This window comes from Dermacentor andersoni, chromosome 2 (assembly GCF_023375885.2).
Source record: "Dermacentor andersoni chromosome 2, qqDerAnde1_hic_scaffold, whole genome shotgun sequence".
In the NCBI taxonomy this organism is placed as follows: Eukaryota; Metazoa; Arthropoda; class Arachnida; order Ixodida; family Ixodidae; genus Dermacentor; species Dermacentor andersoni.
In genome coordinates, this window is record NC_092815.1 from 20,576,377 (window position 1) to 20,595,719 (window position 19,343).

At 50.6% G+C, this 19,343-nt stretch overlaps 1 protein-coding gene and 1 long non-coding RNA gene across 7 annotated transcripts in view; one reads left to right on the forward strand and one right to left on the reverse strand.

The window, feature by feature from the left end:
• LOC140216076 (uncharacterized) overlaps positions 1 to 5,852 on the forward strand; it is a 140,997-nt gene extending 135,145 nt beyond the window's left edge. Inside the window, exon 2 of the long non-coding RNA XR_011892718.1 lies at positions 5,444 to 5,852. This is a non-coding gene — a long non-coding RNA (uncharacterized lncRNA). The remainder of the gene's footprint in view (positions 1 to 5,443) is intronic.
• The window catches only part of LOC126542789 (protein unc-13 homolog B-like), a 282,991-nt gene extending 264,012 nt beyond the window's left edge, over positions 1 to 18,979 (reverse strand). For 3 of the 6 annotated variants that reach the window (XM_055077446.2, XM_055077444.2, XM_050189851.3), the window contains exon 1: positions 16,202 to 18,978. In XM_055077446.2, the coding sequence (XP_054933421.1) occupies positions 16,202 to 18,868 (2,667 nt within the window). In that variant the 5' untranslated portion in view covers positions 18,869 to 18,978. Of the gene's footprint in view, positions 1 to 16,201 lie in introns of all 6 variants that reach the window. The other 3 variants (XM_055077447.2, XM_055077445.2, XM_050189852.3) reach the window with 2 other exon arrangements.
• Between the last annotated feature and the right edge of the window lie 364 nt (positions 18,980 to 19,343).

Below are 19,343 nucleotides of genomic sequence, written 5' to 3' on the forward strand. Positions count from 1 at the left end.
AGGCGGCGCTCATCCGCACAAAGGGTAGGGAAGTGGGAGGTGTTGGAGAGGAGCTCCTGCATGATTCCCAGTGAAACCCATCTAATCCCGCGTTCAATCGACCCGCCTGTGCTGTGACCGCAGTGCCTGACCGCGGAAGCTCCTCCTTGCTGAACAATTGGGCCAACTCTGCATCGCAACGGTGGTGTCCGTAATAGAACTATTTCTTGAAGCGCTGAGATATAAAGGGCAGGTGCATCACGCTTTTGTTTATAAGGAGTCTCTCGTGCACTCTCTGACTAAGCACACCATAAGCGAAGTCAACGGAAACCATTATTTGCCTGCAGAGCGTGCTTCTCCTCGACCTCGCCAGCAATGAGGCAGAACCAGCTTTCATTCGGCTATTTTGTCCCTATTTTCTATTATTGGGTTGCACTGCCATCACGCTGGGCGATCGATTTCTGAATTAAACTTCAGTGAAAGCTACATAACCTGCTCAGAAAGGAAACAGATTAAAAAAATACAAAATAAAAGGCAAACCCTAATCGCTGTTCCAAATATGACCAGCACAGAAGTTTCGAGTTTGAACGTTACTTCTCTATACTGTTGAAGTACCTCTGGGGTTCGAAAATGCGCAGCGTCGTAATGTTTGAGCTTCCGTGCCAAAACAATGGACAGTAAAAAATTTGAAACGCCAACAAATAACTTTTGCATTGAGCGCATAACGGCCAGAGAACATCTCATGAAAGAATAGATCTGCATCGTAAAAACGCCTACCGTGGTGCAAACATTAATAATAATAATAATAATAATAATAATAATAATAATAATAATAATAATAATAATAATAATAATAATAATCAGACTTACGCACCGATTACTGGAGGCATCCATGCAGCACAGAAAATAAAATGTTAAGCCACTGAACGCCCCCCCGCGTGCTTTACTGTTATTCCAGTGGCATTTATAGACAATTGTACTCCCAAAAGTAGCTGGTAAAATAAGAAAAATAAGATAACTTGTCTGTCGAAGAAGTCATCTGCATACGCGCGCGCGGACACACACACACACACACACACACACACACACACACACACACATGCGCGAGCCCATTACCCGAGTATAGTATACGCACATATCAGAGATTATATTCCTCTCTGCACGGCTGATACCGACGACTCAATCGCCACGCAACAGCAACCACGATAGCACGATCGCGTTGTAATCGCACAGAGTCGAAGGAAGCGCCGCTTTATGAATAATGCCCCGCGAAGACGCATAACCTCGGCGATGGTACGATATGGCCCGGCGTCCCGTCTCTTTCCACTCCTTCTCGGCATCTGACATAAAAACGCCCCCGGATGTTCAGATCGAAAGACACACACACAAGCAAACTGCGCCGTTCGGGCAGATATTTCTTCCCGTGCTTTCGCCCGTCGCCGGGAGGGTCGTATACCTGTTCGCGGGCTGGGCGCACGATCTCGGCCTCCTCCTACCGGAGCTCGACTTAGCCGGGCCTTTCCTTCCTCTCCTGGGACTCGGTGAGAGCGGATTCCCTTTGGTTGTTCGAACGAGAGGAGAAACAGTACAAAGTCAAAAAGAACATACACACCATCCAAGTCACCGGCTAGTTAAGAACACACGACAATGAAAAGAAACGGGAAAATCTTTCCCAAAAACAAGCAAATGACGTGAGCCAACAGCAGATATTCAAGTGCACTGCCTCAGGAGGAAGATATACGGCAACCAGGATGCAGGGAAAAGAAACAGAGAAGCAACAGAGTCCCATACTGGTCTGAACCGGCGCAGGTTTGATGGAGGAATACCTCTTCGCTTCCGGTGCGACTGTTCTCCTATTCCTGGGCGGTTGTGCGCAAAGCTGTAGCGTTCGTCTGGCCTCGCGCGTGGATTGCAGAATACGAAGTGGAAGGCCGATGGCCAACCAAGAGAGTATACAGAGAACGACGGCCCACAACAATGCAGCGCAGAGAACGCACATGAAATGTGAGGCGAAACGGCTGCGCGTCTCCGAAACAGAGCGGGAAAGGAGGCAACGCGAATCACGGCCAGCGCAGACGGATGCAAAAGGGATGCCGAGGTGAGCGGATCGGAGAAGCCAGTCCGAAAGTCTCTCCTCACGTTCCGCCATCCGTTTTGTGCCGCCAGAACAAACAGCGAGAAAACAGCACGAAGGTTGGGGAAAAAAGGAGCGAAATTCAGTAAGGCAAATTTGCCGCCGAGGAGAAGGCAAACCAGAGGGACCTAACGGAAAACGAAAGTGTGGAAACAAAGCGGACTCAGCAGAGCAGGTAAACAGACTGGCTTAAATAAAAGAAACAGGAAAAGAAGAAGCAATACGGTAAAACCTTAGAAGAAACGGGGCAAGCTGGGAGCCTCACCCGAGCAGGCGGCAGAGCAAAGCTGGCCGACCCTGGAAAAACACTCACATGCGAGGGTAAACAATAGGCGTGCTCGGCTGAAGCGGTAGTACTCTTGGTGTGGTTTAGGCCATAGAGATATCACCGACGCCCAGAAAGTGAGCGAACGGCTGCGTATTTGTCTTTCTCGACATAAAGCGCGCAGCAGCATGACTCCAAACCGCAGCGTAGCCAAAATAAGGCGCTCAATGGTCCGTGCGCGAGGCCGTCTAGGCGGCCAAGGCCCTGTGCGCGCTATGCCGCTGAAGAACTTGAGAAGACAAGACAAAGCCAACACGGGACTCACGCAAGATGTCAAGCGCCCATTGTTCATCGCTGACGTTCACATTTCGGTGAGCTCAAAAATCCACACGGATGCGCATTCGTTCTCAGTTTTACGCAGGAAATTCTCATGGAGCGGCAACTAAGATCGATACGAGACGAGAACCAAGGCCCAGCGGAGAAGAAATATCTGTGAAAATTCACGATTCGTACGCTTCCGGCGTGTATATGAAAGCTACAATATTTAGACACGAACCAACCAGCGACTTTTCGGGGACTACCCAGGACGGCCACAGGGTCGAGGGCCGAAGAGTATAATCTGGGACAAGCACAACGAATGGGAAAGGCGTGCGCAGAGAATGCCGTTGCGACTCGAGGTAGCGTTTGGGCCAGGAATCCACCAAGTCCATTGACGAGTACGTCAAGCAGTAGAGATGAAGGGAAAACATTTTTTTTTTTACATTATTCCCACTGGCTCCAGATACGGAAGCCCACTCCATGGAGGAGCGTATTAAACGTATCCGTTCACATCAGGACACGTCAGCACCACTCTTCTGCACCAAATGTCTGCGCTTTTAATAGTGTCGTCTTCTCTAGGACACTTGACTAGAAAATCTGATGACTGCATCTCGGTCGATAACAATCAACGAGTCGGTCGCAATATCCCTCCCAGGACGTCGCATCGCTCCGCAGGCTCCGCCTCCTATGTTGCATTCGCCCCCGCATATGGCACAAGCACGTAGCAATCTGATAAACCGAGGTCAACGCTGTTCCTGCGGTAGCGTTCGACGTTGGCCCTTTCATCAATTAGTTCGGCTTGTCAGGGTCAGGTAGAGTGATCTTCGGAGTAGTCACCTCGAAGTGAGCTCCTTTGTTTGCGCGTCACAGTCTATTTCGGGTCCCGGCGTCGGCTGGGCGCGCGCTGATGAAAGGACTGCCTAGTGGAAAACGTCTAAGGAATGCTCATAGCCGTATTGAGACGTAACAATGCTCTACGTCTTCACGAACATGACGTCCGCTCGGCCATACCACGGAAAGCGGTCAGATGTTTACAATAAAAGGAATAGCATCAAACATAGCTGCAGTTGCCAGAAGGTCATATGATGTGCTGATGTTTATAAATACACATGTCTAGGAAGTTAAGCAGAAAAGAAAACCCGTAAACATGTACCCATCTTTTGAAGCACGGATTTGAAATGACTATCTTACTTTAGACTCATAATATGCACAGGCAGAAGCTGCAAGCTTGACGAACATTCTTCGCCCAGCTAGAAACAATTTGAGGGCGTCAAGATGAGAGCACGCCAAGATTCCGATAGATGCCGCAGGTGACATTGTTCCATTGTTTATACTGAGAAAATGCAGCTGGGAGACCAAGCAAACAACAGCAAAAAGAAACATTTCTACGCTACATGGATACCTGCACCAGACACCACACATATGAACAACGAGGAGAAACATTGGTGTTATTCGATACGTCACTGATTCCGTTGGCGAGAAAATGAACTTTTTTTTTGTAGAATTCATGTAAGAATTTATAACTTTTCCTTTCTATCTTTATTAAAGCTTCACAAATCATTTAAGCCAATATCCAGCCGTGAATGTGTGCCATAAAATGGGGTAAGATTAGGTTATAGGTTAACGACAAGCAAAACCGTTTAGTTAGCTGCATACGCTTTGTCAATGGCCTAAGAATTAATCCGCTGCTGTAAAACAGGATTCATCACAAGACTTAGCTTCTAACGTTTCCTCACTGATTCAACCACGTACCAGCGGTGACGTAAGTTAAATAACAAACTTAAAAGCAACTTGCTCGCGGAGCACAAACCGAAAAGGGTTTCAGGGATTAAAAAAAAAAAAAGAAGTATTTGTCTGTGTACAAGAAAATAATATTAATACAGAATAACAAAAAAAAGTGACATTTTCTATCAATTCAGGAAAACACATGTTTAGCTTCATTTAATCTCGCTAAACGGCGTCAGAAACAAAGCGCAGGAAAACCGGAATTGAAAAATTCTAATTTCGAGAAACCATCGCGAGATTTCACCTTATTTTTTTTCTTCTGCACTAACGCAGCAAACGGCTAATTATATGTAAATAGAACCTCGTTTTCCGTGCGGGAGGAGAATTAATACGCTTCTTCGTCGAGCGGCTCCCTGCGACAACGCGCAGAATCAAGCAGGAGCGCTCCCTAGGAAAAAAAGCTGCGATGTCACAGGCACACCGTTGAGAGCAGCCCTTGCAAACAGAGAGATGCCAAATAAGTGGCCTTCCATCATCCTGCGTGCAACATTGTGAGCAAACAGTGAAAACAAGAAAACCCGAAGTACTAAACACACTACCTTGAACTACCACCACACGGCAAACGCTGTTGCAAAGACTGCAATGCCCGAGTGGAATCGAAGAAGCGAGTGCGGAAAACATTACAATATATAAGACGTGTAGAACAACCTTGTGAAGCATGTGGGACACAACAGTGTGCTTTTGATACAATGTAGCTTAGAAGATATGCGTCGTAGGTATGGTCGTTCGCGAATGGTCGTTGCTATGCCTCCACGGAGCGGGCAAGCCACAGAAAACTCCAAAGTTCTGCTAACAACATCGGTAGAAACGGCCCTAGAACGATAGAATGAGCTTGCGAACTTGAGTAGTGAAATTGTGGCTAATTGTGGCGACTTGTGCAACACTTGTGGGAACTCGTTCTTGAGTCTTTTTAGTATCGCTATGGCTTCGTTCTTCTCAGAATGTTCCTCTTTTTACTGCAGGTAGGCGCAAGGGAGTAGCCTCTACATGGAGCCGTCTACTTCAAAATGTAATGTAAGCAAAAAAAAAGGGGGGGGGGGAACGAGTGCGGCGATGGAGACGACGGCGCGATGCTGTACAGTGTGGAGACTCGGATGTTGCGAAATGGAATCGAATCCAGGGTGCGGACACAAAAACTTCTCTCTACTGGCGAGTTCTTCTGATAATAATAATAATAATAATAATAATAATAATAATAATAATAATAATAATAATAATAATAATAATAATAATAATAATAATAATAATAAAATGATGATTATAAACGCAATGTTGATACCTTTTAATCATCGATATTGTATGTGTGAATTGAGCCCCTAAAGCTACAGAAAGTACCAGGAACAGCAATTGCGCCGCAAGAAGAAAAAGAAACTATAATATAATGCTCTCATGAGAATCGTAATCGCCGACTGTGTACTATTGGTTCGTAAACTTGCAAGTCACAAAAAATCCCGTTAATTCAAATTGTTGCCGCTGATCGTTTTCCATCACAAAGTGTAAATTCTTGTTACGGAGAAATCGTGACCGCTCAATTAGTAAATATGTGACATTCGCTCACATCTTTTTGTTTGTCATTCTTTCATAATAAAATGGAAGTGGGCTCGTCACTGTGCCACATCGAGGGAAGGTCGAAACTACAATATACTAGCCGGGCGTATTGCCAGCAGTGCGTCAAGGATAGAAGGTGTCCCTCAATTCAAAGCTTCTCACATGCTAAGCATGTGGGATTCAGCGGGTGAAAAGCGTTGAAGAAGCACCGTATATACACATACAAGCCGGCTACGAACAGTACAAAAAATCTTCCTGGTAGCGAACGACCATCCATATCACATCCATCTACTGTCCGTTATTCTGTTCCGGTCCGAGTTACGAAGAGCATTCCGGGCTCTCGATTTCCATCATAACCAGGGGGGAAGGGGGGGTGGGGGAGCATATGCTGCGGTGCCATTGGCGGCCGAAAGGGCACAAAAGGGGGAACGCGCTTCTCCGGAAGTGTGTCCACCCTCTCCCTGAATGGGCGTCGAGTCTTTACCGGACGACCCATATCAAATGTCACTCCCGGCAGTGCCCTTATACAGACGCCGCCCGCGAATTGCAACGCGGTTCTAGAAGCATTCCCTGTCCCTGCAGTTGCACACGTGTTCCTTGATTGAGTCGTCATCTCTCTAATCTTCTGGTTAGCGTAATACCACGATATCCCTCCGTCATCACTTGGTCCTCGCGGTAAGCAGGTACCGCAGTGCCTTTGGCGTGCAGTAGAAAGGTAATAAAAAGGCGTCATGAACTCCTTCGCTAGAGTACAAATTGGCCGTAATTCACTAAAGGAAAAGTCCAGTCATCAGGCTTCTTCACAGTACGCACGGCGGCTCATTTCATGAGTAGGGCACCACCCATTTCTTGAAAAAGAACCTTGCCCGTGATGTGCACGTTGTATAAAAGCTAGTGTCTGCTAGAACTACAAAATTCATCGCGTTTCTCAATGACTATCATTATGCGCGGGTCCCCAGCCTTCATGTGAATTTAGGAGATTTGGGCGGCGCGATAAAATCCACGCGTTGTCTTCCTTGTAAGACGCACACCGGCAGCAACGGTAACGTTTCGTCGCAACTACTGAAATTAACTTTCTAGATGCTTGAGTGTTCAACGAGCGGCAATTTTCGGTATAAGCTGGTTTGAGAACTTCGCTACTCTTTCTTTTTTTTCTTCATTTTATTACTAACGGTTTCTGGTGTTTGTTAAACGGTCAAAGCCACACAGCATAGATATGCTACTCATACAGCCGCATTTAAAGCATACCAACTTCCACAAACACAATAAGATGAACGTACCCAAAGGGAAGAGAAAAAGAAAGTGCAATATAAAGCGTTTATCAACTCGAAATGGTGAATGCATTGCCGCGCATATACCACGAATGGGCTATTTTATTTCTGTATCAGAAGCAGTGTACGGAGTCTTTCTGCTTGGTCTCTGCCTTCAAAAAAGAAAGAAAGACAAAAGCAGCCGCAGTCGACAGCGACCACAGGCCACCTTTGCTTTGCGGCGACATTCGATAGTGTGTTTAACAAGGAACTACAGCAGCCAAGCGCGCTTGTGCTGCGTTTCCCGCCTCAGCGGCCACGAGGAACGGCCCCAGCAAGCGAACAATCGTCGGAGGTGCCGTGTGCAACTGTCCGTGGTTCGCGTGTGTGGGCAAACCAACCTCAGCAGCGAGAGTAGCGAAGCGCGAGGTCATTAATTTAAGGGCTCGCCTTTTGAGGTACTGAGGTCAGGTGGAAAGCTTTCTGCGAAGCTGGAAATCTCCAGCAACGTAAAGGAAATGGTGTTGGGCACATTCAGCGACGGACAAGAAGGCCCCGTCCGAAGTCGGCAACTAAGAAACTATACTCAGCGAGAAAAATAAAAAGAAAGGAAAGCAAAAACGACAAAAAGGAAGAAAAAAAGGAAGAAAAAGCAGATGCACGGCTCTTGCTTCTGCATATGTGGCAAACGAGGCACAGCCCAAGGTGCCATGTTTCGTGTGCTGTTGCCACTGCGGTTCGGCAAAAGCATCGAGATGGTACCGACGCGTCGAGCGCGAGTAGGCTCGCTCTGCGACAACCGACTATGTCGCAGTCACTACAGCAGAAGGTGGCCCTCAAGCGCGGACTCGCACAAAGGTCACGAGAAGTGTACCCTCGGCACAATACGAACGGGATCCCCGAGTTACGGTAGTAATTTTCCTTGCATGGTGCTTCTAACGAGGAAAGATTTCACGAGCCGGATTCAGCGGGAGAACAAAATAACGAATAGCAGTTGGTGAAGCTCTCTCTCCCTCGCACGTTTGCATGGATCGCGGTTCGAGCACAGATGAACTGCCGATGACGCAGCCGCGAAGCGACGCGGGCAACGAGCAAAGCGCACGGGCCGCGCTTAAGCATTCAGATGTTCTTCCCGCGTTGCTTTCGCGCCAGTGGGCTTCGCAAAACCACCCGGCAAATCGGCGTCCGCGCCCTTGGCACGCAAATAAATAAAGCGGCGGGCAACTTTTCGGGCTCTTCATTTTCGTAAGTGCAGCTTCGCTAATCGCGCAGTGCACGAGCGTGCCCCGCGCCGAGCAGCGCCGTCTTGCGTGTCACGCAGAGGCGCCGTTCGAGCTGGCCACCGCCGTCCAATGAGCCACCGAACTCCCCCTCGTGCACCAGCGCCAAATAATTCGGCAGTGTATGTTCGCACGACGGCCATTAGGTGGGCATCGATGCCGTGGCGACATAGATCATATGCGCAGCCGCCGCGGTCCGCCAGGGGGCTGCCGGGCGCAGGCGTCTGCAATCACTCGCGGAATCATTTGTCACTTGCCTGACGGCGTTCAGCGGGCACCGCTGCAGTGCCGCGCCGAGGAGGAAGCAGCAGCCGTTAAATTGGCTGCTACGAGCTGGGATCCTTTATGCACGAGCGACGCAAGCCTTTAAACCATGAAGCCGGAGCGCCCGTTTTTAAACGCCCGAAAGAAGAGAACACAATGGAAATCGTTATTGAAATACGTGAAGCTTTCGCTCGTGCACATGTTTTAAAAATCGCATGAGGCATTTAGCGCGTAGCGCAGTTTACTTGCGCATATACTGGCACAAATAGCACAAGCAAAAAACGTAGTTTTGTTTTACGGCTGACACTTTTGATCAGTAAAAGGAGATATTGCCAGAGACGTCACAAAATTGGATCCGAGTACCTAACTCGAGTATGCGTCCTCGAATTTTCAGACCTCTTTCTGCGTTGATTGCCGTGACGCGCACGAAGTATATTATATGAAGTGATCATTCTCCGTTATTTATTTTCATCCTTAAACCATCCTTCCACTGTGTAGGATAACAAATCGAACGCACGTCTAGTTCACCTCCCCATCTTTCCTTTCTCCTATTTCTGTCTTTCTCTGCGCGAAGTGAGCAGGAATCGGCTGATATACCGCAAATGCTAGCATGATTTACTGCTCATATAAGCCCAAACCACGCAACAAAACACGGAAAGGACGAGCGCTCACCCTGCCCGGTTTCCTTGTGTGATAACAAATAACAAATCCTGATAACAGAAATGCATCAACTAGCCTACCAAAATGTAGCACAAATGTTATGCCGAGTTTATTTAAGGCCGATATACAAGAAGAAGTACACAACACCGATCCAACTATCCCTAATTCGCGATCGCTGTTTTCGGCAGAGCCGCAATATCCGTGCGAGAGATTGAGTGCGCGCCTCTTTTACAAACCTTCATTCTTAAATCAAGTCCACGTGATCCACCCCGCGTATCGTCTGCTGCGGCGCTCGACCGAAACGGAACTACGAGAGCCGCTCAGCGCCATGCGGGATGCAGCAGGCAAGGTGGGTTTCCTCGACGGCCCGGGGCTTCGCCGAATGCCCTTCGCTCTGCGCAGCCAGGCTCGCACACGCAGCACAAACGCACCGACGCACAGGTGCTCTCTGGGCCATCAATCATTGTGGCGCAGATTGGTCCGCTCGATACGCATTGCGTGCGCGGCAGACCGGCACCGGGAGGCCTTGCGCATAAACAGCTGCTCTCTATACGAGGCCTTAAAAACGTGCAGCAACATCAACAATTCACTTTTTGCTGCTATATATAGCCTCCTTACTATAATAGAAGCTGCGCTGTTCACTAGTGAGTGCACTTTCTTCCCTTTCCCCCCCTCTTTTGAATTGAATTGAATTGAATTGAATTTTTGTTCTCCTTGAACAAATACGCAAGGAAGGTGTAGCCACAAAAAGCTACTGAGATTAGTAGCTTGACCAGGCATTTATCCCCATCCAGCAGTGCAGGGTAGAAAACCGGACGTGTCTCATTAACCTCCCCGCGTTTCCCCTCTTTAGGCTCTCTTATACAAACGCTGTTTATTTACTCCCTTTAAAAAAACATTAGGTCAGTTATTAGGTCGCTTCATATTTCCAAAAATGATTGCAGCAAGGTTACGCTGCTGATTAGCGGGCGCAGAAGTCAATGATACGTCTGCATGTGTCACTCCGTGCTAGGTCACATCGCCCTAATTTTAGAGCGCTATAAAACATCGAAAACGCATTTTAGCAAAGTTCGGAATCAAGCTCCACCGAGAACAATACATTCGAGGTCGAAGAAACGTGATTGAAGGCTCGGCAAACCACCACGCTTACATTAACTTATTGTATTTACTTTCTTATTTTTTTACGAATCGTGCGACAGCGGCGGCAACATGACCAATTAGGGAAATCGGCAGAGCGATAGACCTATGTCTACCTCGCAATAATGTCCGCGATAAAGAGATAAAATAAAGAAAGAAGTATGCGCGGTGAGGCAACATCCCAAATGTTCTGATTTCTACTGCACCCAGTTCGAATCAAAGGCAAACTGAAGCAGTGCTGCCCGAAAAACCTGTTACGAAGATTAAGTGCAGCCCGCTGGTGGTCCCTTATTAAGCAACAATTTTAAAATAATATAACGCAAAATAAAACAATGAAAATATGAAGAAAAATAGGCGTATGTGCGTACACGTTAAGGACCTGCAATGTACAAAAGTTGGTCAAGTGTGAACGTCTCCTGATCGACAGAACAGCGATGCGAGTAGCTCATACGTACTTGCTGTTCAGGTTACGTCACTAAGTATTTTGAACCAATGAGTAGAGCATGATATTATACATTATGCCTCTAACGCGAATCACGGGGCCATTGCGCTTCTGAAAGAGGACATGATATCATATTTCAGTGGCTGCCGGGACATTGTGGCATCGTTGGTAATCACCTCGCCGATGACGCTGCCCGACGCGCCCAGGCTGGCTCACCGACACTCCTTATACCTTTATCCAGAGTCGACGCTGCAAGAGAGCTTCGCAGTCTCGCTCGTACAATCACGTTAGGTTGCTGGCATGCACCACAGAACTCTGTGTCGTTTACACAGCCTCGACCCATCACTGAAACTTACATTACCAGCGAACCTTCCACGACGTGACGCAACACTGCTGTGTCGGCTGTGGGTAGGAGTAGCATTCACCAACTCCTACAGCTATCGTATTGGAATGGCGGATTCACCAATGTGCGCTAAGTGCAAGTGTGAAGAGACCATCAGTCACCTTCTGTGCCACTGTTCTCGCTTCGATAATCAACGCGAGACTCTCCAGTGTGCCTTAAATAGACTGGATGACAGGCCATTTACGGAAGCGAAGATCTTGGGAGCCTGGCCTCACAGTTCATTGGCCCAGAAAGCAGTTCGAGCACTTTTTCGCTACCTGAGGGCAACAGACTTGAGTGCCCGACTATAGACATCCTACACCTAAGTTCTCTCTCTCCCTCTTTCACTCCCCATTCCCCTCCCCACGTGTAGGGTAGCAAACTGGACTCTCTGCCTTTCCGTCTTCCCTTCTCTCTCTCTCTCACGGGGCGGTTAGCCACGGTCTCCATCGGTGAGCCTGGCTGAGCCCCCTCAGTGCGCAAATAGCACACGTAAAAGCAAAGCAAGTGACAGCACAAGTGACAACATTACTACACATTCCAAGGTACGTGTGACCTAACGGCGGCAGTAACAGTAACAGAGAAAACCAAACAAGCTCGTTCTAAATTGAGCGCTACGCAGCAAAGTGGCTGTTGAAACACAGCGGCGAAAAATGATAAACCGGACAGTGTGGATCGAAATGCTGGCTCTGGGCCGAAGCTCCGCATGTGTGAGCACTATCGCCGCAAGGATAGAGGCGACGAGGAATGCGGTGCGGAACCATCGTGACAAGGTTGTCAATTTCCTTATCGCCATGTGGCACGACGTCAAAAATAGCCAGCAAGAAATTGCCCTCTTAGCTAACCCCTACTTTCTTGAAGCAAATCCGAGAATGCATTTCGTCAAGTGGTGTGTGCTTCATGCGCCGTCGGAGAACACGCATACTACCTCAAGCATTTAGAGGAAACGTCGTAGACAAGCACGCTACGCATACAAACGGCATGGTGAAATCCAAAACGTCACAGAACTGCCAAGATGTAAAGATAGTATTCACGTGACGTCACGGACGCAGCTTTCTGCCCCGTTAGTGCCCCTACACGGCGACCCTGATGACGTCAGCGAGCCACTCTATCACACGTACAGTGCGCAGCGATTGAAACGACGTACTCGGACAGTACGGCGGCCGGTGATTGTTGCGCCACCGGTGACATTGCTTTGTCCTTAAAAGGCGACCATTTTCACCAGGTTATCACTATTTTCAATTCGTCGCTCAGCGCAAGACGCGGCTGACGAGCTGTCAGTTTTCTTCGCCAAGTCTCATTGGCCTAGAACATCATTTCGTGGTATTTTATCAGGACGAAACACTCGGCGGTACACGGTACCTGGATACCTCCAGAGGAATTAAGAATCACTAAGCCACTATGACTTTTTTCTGTCTCTGTTTTGGTTTTGAAAAGCTCTTTATCGGAGTTTGAATAGTCTAGGTAATAACAGTCGGGGTTCTCCTATCGTCTTTAACATTGACATGGAAGACATACTGCTCAATGGTAATGCTGCCATGACTCATGATGCAGAGCGCAGATGAGTTTATAAATTTATCAGTGACCAGAATAATAAGTATGCCTTTTCTACACGGTGTGGCAAGTCCGTAAATTTTTTTTTTTTCTTAGGAGGGAGAGGGGAGGGGGTTTGTAGTGTTACAATCCACGTTTATTTGTTGGGAAGGAAAGGACTGCGGACGTACAGCGGTCTGGAGTGTATACATAAGGTCGAGTGTGGCACGGGTATACTTAGCATATTTGTAGCCAAGCGCGACAGAGCCCTCGAAAGGAACATTTCTAGTATTGCAGACAGTTTTTTTTTTTTAAAGAAGTTTGACTTCAATCGCAAGTTGATGGACGCATTGGCAGTCATCAAGGAACAACGTCTAGAAATTTCACCTGCAACACCTCTAAGGACCGTCCGATTGAGCACCTTGACCTTCATCTTATTTTCGGCACTACGAAAGCATATTGGCAGTGCAATCCCACATCGACAGCGGCTCTTCTACAGACCACTAGTCTCGACGCTGAAAAGCCCTAGAATGCTAACGCACTTCCTACTATTCGCTCAGCTGTGACAAAGTGTCTAGCGCATCTGATGGAGCGCATTGTCGATGCACTCGTTAAAATACGGGAGTCTGGCTGGCGGACTCTATGATAGTGCCAGTATGTGAAATGGTCGCGTTGGAGGTTCTAAGAGTGGGTGCGACCGTCGCTAAGTGACGAAAAGGGGAAGCCTACGGTTGCGATTCCTTATATTCACGCCGTGTTAACTCGCCTCACGAAGGTGGCCCCAGTTGAAGTACCAAATAAATGTTTTATTGTAGCGCCAGAAGTAAGTTCAATGGAATTTCGCCTTGTGCAATGGCGCCCAAGCAGAAGAGAGCAACCAAGAAAGACGAGCTGTAAGGTTAAACGTGGCTTTAGGCTTGTTTCGCGCGTTAAGGTGGTTGTGCATTTACCCGCGGCAAATGATGTGTGCACCAGAGTTTCATGACCATCGAATTTCATCCCCTGGGCGAAAATAAAGTTTGGCTCTCTCTCTTTCTCCCTTTCGGTGAACGGTTTCTCGCATTATAGTCCGGCACCGCAATGCCGGCAGTAAGGATACAGCCTTATCGCGGAAGACACTTCGCACTTTGATCCGGATAAGGTCCAGTTATGTAGGGACGATAACTAAAGCCCCTTGTATTCAGAGGCAGGTAATCACGCAGGTCTAGAGAGCCAAAGCTCCATAGACCTGCATTCGCTAAACGACGAGACGGCTTACTTAGAGGATATTTTTTCGCGCATTATGCCTCGTTTGTTCGTTTGTTTCCCTGTTAGTGTAGTTGTTGGTCCTGCTTTTACTGGTTACGTTTACCATTGCGATGTCTCACCTTTCGATATGCACATGATCTCTGCAATGCAGTTGTCTCCCATACTTCATAAAGAATGTTTTAGCTTCAACGCATTCTTAGTTTTTCGCTCTGCACATTGATATGCGTGGGTGAGATCTGTGGGTGAAGGCGTATAGAAGTAAACATATACGTTCCAATATACCTCGGTTAGAAGTCAAAGCTCGTCATGTTTTTGTTATCACTACGGCCACTTGTTTTTGCGCTGTGTGATACTTTGCCAAATCCGTGAGGAGACATAACGAAAGCTCACCTCTCGGCCGCACGCCAGAATTTATTCAGGTAAGATAACCTGACAAAAAATATTCAGCAAAACGGTAAAGTAACGATTCTTACGACCAGCAGTGACGGGAAACTGTATTTCGTGAGGAGACACCAAAGTGAAATAAGCATGCATGTGTACACAGACCCGTGTGCGTTCACAGCAGCGGCTGGTTGGCTCAATGCGCCTGATACGCGAGTGCGCCACAAATTCATCTTCAGAAGAAAAATCAGACACTACCCTTTTACAGGGACATAGGCTCCGTCCCTCCACTGCGAAATCCGCAGTATGCTGATGGGGTCACAATGAGAATACGCACATATGCGCAGATTCGGATGCGTAATTCAAGGAGCAGCATTACGAAACGTCTTAATCGTGTGCAAACTTACCCGCGATTACCTTACGCAAGTGACATTAGCTTGATTCACGGTGGCCTGTTGATAATAAACAGTAATAAACAAATGATACCACAGCCCCTCCTCGGTATCTGTCACTCGACTACTTCGAGCCCGTTCACCTACGCGAAGATCTTCGAGGTTGTTAAAATTAACCTGGAGTCCTCCACTACGGTGCCTATAGGGAGAGGAAGAGAGACCTAAACGCAAAGGAAAGACAGCGAGGTTAACTAGTGCATACCTCCGGTTGGCTACCCTGTACTGGCAAAAGGGAAAATGCGCATAAATGATTAGAGAAACTAAAGAAAATAAAGAAGAACTGAATGAAAATAACATGCCTGTTTGGCCAATGTCATACAGTCTGTCAAGTGCCAACATTGCCACACACAGTGTCAGCAACTTTGGAGGCAGGGGGAGAGGGGCGGTAAACCCGCACCAATTCGGCTTGAACAATTTAACGCGCCAGACGTGGTTAGATTGGGTTACAAGCAGTCGTCAGTGAATTCACTTATATGGCTAGCGCATCACATTGAGCTGAATTGAAGAGCTTTGACATTGCCGTCGCGGCCTCCACAGCTCACAGCCGACTCGTGCCCTCCTTTGGAAGGAAATGCTCACTTTGTTCCGGACGTTGTCGCATGAACTCTCACGCCAAAATGTAAACGCTGGCGCGTCAAATGATCATGATGCCTTCGGGAATGTGCTGCACTACTGCCACATTCACGAAAATGCGACTATAGAAGCTTCGGAGGGAGGGAAGGATATCAGTGAGAAGCAACTAAGAACGACAGAGCAGTACAGCACAGCCTACTTGCGCAAGACACCGACAATATATATTAGTCATGGACAATAATTTAGTCACGCACCTAAGTTCACACCAAAACACGCTAGTTCGGAAGAATATGAGGCACCATGACAACGTGAACCAGGATATCAGGGCGAGACATTCACATGAAACACTGCTGCAACGAGGACGTGGTGCCCTCGTCCCCCCCAAGCCAAGCAACGCGCCGAGCAATAGGTATAATTATATTATATTATAACTATAACGATTAACTATTCTATTATATTCTATAACTGTTATATATAATCAGCAAAGTAGCAACTGAGCGTGGAGCGAGAATCACCACAAAGGCCACGACACCCAGCAAAGAACGCATCAATAAGCAAATGAGGGCTCACCACGAGAGCTATCCATTTTCCTTTGACGCCACCTGCCGCTCCCGGTGCCCCGTCGCCCTGGTCCTGCGACGAAGAGCCCAGACGGCTGAGCAGGGCCCCCGCTCTCCGCTCCGACGTCGTGGGCACCGGTTCCCCTTCGACCTTCCCTCGCTGTGCGCCGCTGTCCGCTGCTGCTGCTTCTGTGGCACCCTCCCGTCCCGAATCTCCGGCAACGACGCTCGCCGCTCCTTCCTCCAGCGGCCCCTCGTCGCCAGCGTCTCCCGCCCCGCCACGGGGGACGACGTCGTCATGAACGCGCACTGCACCGTCCACAACATCACTTGAATCCACACCGTCACTGGCATGTCCAGGACTGCGCTCAGCCTCTGGAAGCGGCCCTTCGTCGCCGACCGGCGAGTGCCGTAAGTCGACGCGGTGGTCAGACTCCCGCGATGCGTCCTGCTTGGCGTGTTCTTGGTACCGCTCTTCGTGGTACGGGGATTCCGGATATAGCTCGTCGTGGTACCTATCGTCCTGGTATTGCTCGTCTCCGTATCGGCCGTCCTGATAACTGTCGTCCCGATACTGTTCCCTAGGGTACCTGCCATCTTCGGACGCTTCCGCTGTCTCGTCACTCGGCTGCGAGGGAATGCGCGCTCGACTCCCGGAGCTCACACCTTCGTCGCGCTGGTTCTCCAGCACACTGAGATCGGATTCACCTCCGCTCACCGACGATACGGATCCGAAGGACTCCTCGCCGCTCCAACCTATGTCGTTAGGCGGCAGTTTTCGGCGGTGGTAGGGGTGCTCCGCCGGAGCTGGCGACCCGTACTCGGCGTCCACGAACGCTTCGGAGTCCACCGAGTCCTCGGTCCAGCCCCGGTCTGACAAACGCGGCGCCTGTTGACGGGGTCTCGGTTGCGGTGAAGGGCCCTCGGCTTCCGCAAACACCTCCGACTCCGAGGTGAAAGACGAGGCGAGGCTGGAACTGGGACGGCGTGAATCCTGCTCCTGGACGGCAGCTTCCTCTTCAAACGGCGGCTGCCCGCTGCTCGACCGGCGCAGCTCACCGATGGTAGGGAACATGCACGACACTTCTTCCGGGTTCAGTTCCAAAGGTGCCGGTACAGGAGAAGTGCCCACCAGCGGGCCTGTTTCCCGCGAAGGAGAGTCGGGCAGCGGTTCCGGATGCTCCGGTTTCGGCGTAACCGGCGGAGTTGACCTCATTTCGGGCAACGACATCTGCACAACCAACGGCGGTTGCGGCTCCTTGGGCGCTGGCTCACTCCCGCTCTGCACACTCTGAGAGCGCAGCAGCGACAGGCGTCTCGCCCTGGACCGCTGCGCTTTCTCCTTGGAACCATCCCGTTTAAGTAAGTTCGAACTCATCACTTTGCTGTAGCCCATGCTGAGCTTGGAGCCCAAGTTCGTCAGCAGAGATCCGGGCCCGGCCGCGAACGGCGAGTGGGCCGAACTGGACGGCGTCTGCTGGTCCGCCGAAGACACGGTCACATCACTCAGCGTCCGCTTCGGGCACACGTCCGGCAGCAACTCGGTGGCCGCTGCCACGGTCGACGGAGGCACGGCCGCCGTCGTGTGCCTCCTTTCGCGAGCCTTGACACGCTGCTTGCGCGGGCTCGGGAACGACATGCCGGTCGTCTTCCGGCGCTCGGGCCGCACTTCGGGTTCGGGCTTCGTCGCTGCTGCCGGTTCTACCGTCGCTGGCTGCGGCGACTCGTCGTGCACCTGCGCCTCGATGACGCTCGGCACCAGCTGGGTGGACGCCTCGCTGGACGTGTCCGAAATGAAGGCGCCCACGGCCATGCCCACCTCCCGAGTACCCGTGGGTGGCGACGGGGGTCTTTCGGGGGCCAGAACTGAGGCCGACACAAGGTTCTTCTGGACGGCCAGCGCCAATTCCTGGCTCGCTTCTCGCAACCTCGCCAGCTGCCGGGCACGCCTGTCTTCCTTGACCTCGACATCTTCCTCCGGCTCGAGTAGTTCACAGCAGGGTACGTCTTCCTCTTCATCGACCCGGGCCAGAGCCGACGCTCGGCCCAGGTCCTCCGAAAGCCGGCCCAACTCGCAAAGGTCCCGGTCGCTCACCAAGCTGCCGCCGGTGGCACCCCGGTACTTGCGGTAGTCCGATGCGGTGAACACGCTCGCAGAGTCCGACTCCTCATTCTCGCACGAGCACGAGCCTTCCTCCGAGGTTGCCTCCTCCTGACTGGACACCACCTCAGGCACAGCCTCGAGCACGGTCCGGCGTAGGAAGACCGCCTCGCGCGGTGACATGGGCTCCGGTCCGGCTTCGGCGCCAACTTCCTCGCGGAGCCGGCGCTCCAGTTGCAGCACCACATCTTCGGCGAGAGGCTCGGCAATCCCTTGCTCGCTCTGTATGATGCCCATGAGCTGGCCAATGACCGCCTGCTGCTCGAAGAGCAGCACTTCGAGCCGCTCCAACTTTTCCCACATCTTGACGTACTCCTGCGAAAGCAGGTCGACAGCGCGCCAGGCATAGCGCAGCTCCACTTCGAGTTCGCTGAGCCGGCCGCCGAGGCGGTCCATGAAGGCGTCAACGGCGCCCTCGATCCTGCCGCTGAGCAGCTGGTAGTAGTCGGCCGGTGCCCGCGCACCGGGCGGCGGCACCGAGCCGCCGCCACCGCTGCCACCGGCGCCGCCGTCCATGTCGGTGCGGTCAGCGCAGCACCGGGTGCCATCGCCGGCCCGCAGAGCCGACTCGCATCGTCCGCAGAGGACAAGCGGGCCTCGGGGCTCCTCCGCGGCGACGACGCCACGGCCGCGCACACACGCAAGCACACGCTCCTTGCCGCGCACCCACACTGCGCCGCGGGGCGCATGCGCCGGCCAGGGCGAGCCTTCCCCGCCACCTCTCCTTGGGGTTTGCCTTTCCCCTACCCCCTATTCCGGGGCCCGGGTCCCGCGGTGGCAGAGAGGCGCGTGGGGGAAGAGAGAAGCCGTATCGCTATTGATCGCGAGAGTGGCGAGAGAGGGAGCAACTCCTCACTCGGCAGTGCCGCCCAAAAGCGGGGCCGTACAAGGAGAAGAGAACTGGGCACAGGAGGGAGTAAATGAATGAAGGACAATGCAAAGGAACTACTTTCAGTCCCGAGGGAACTAAAACGAGCCAAGATGAATGACC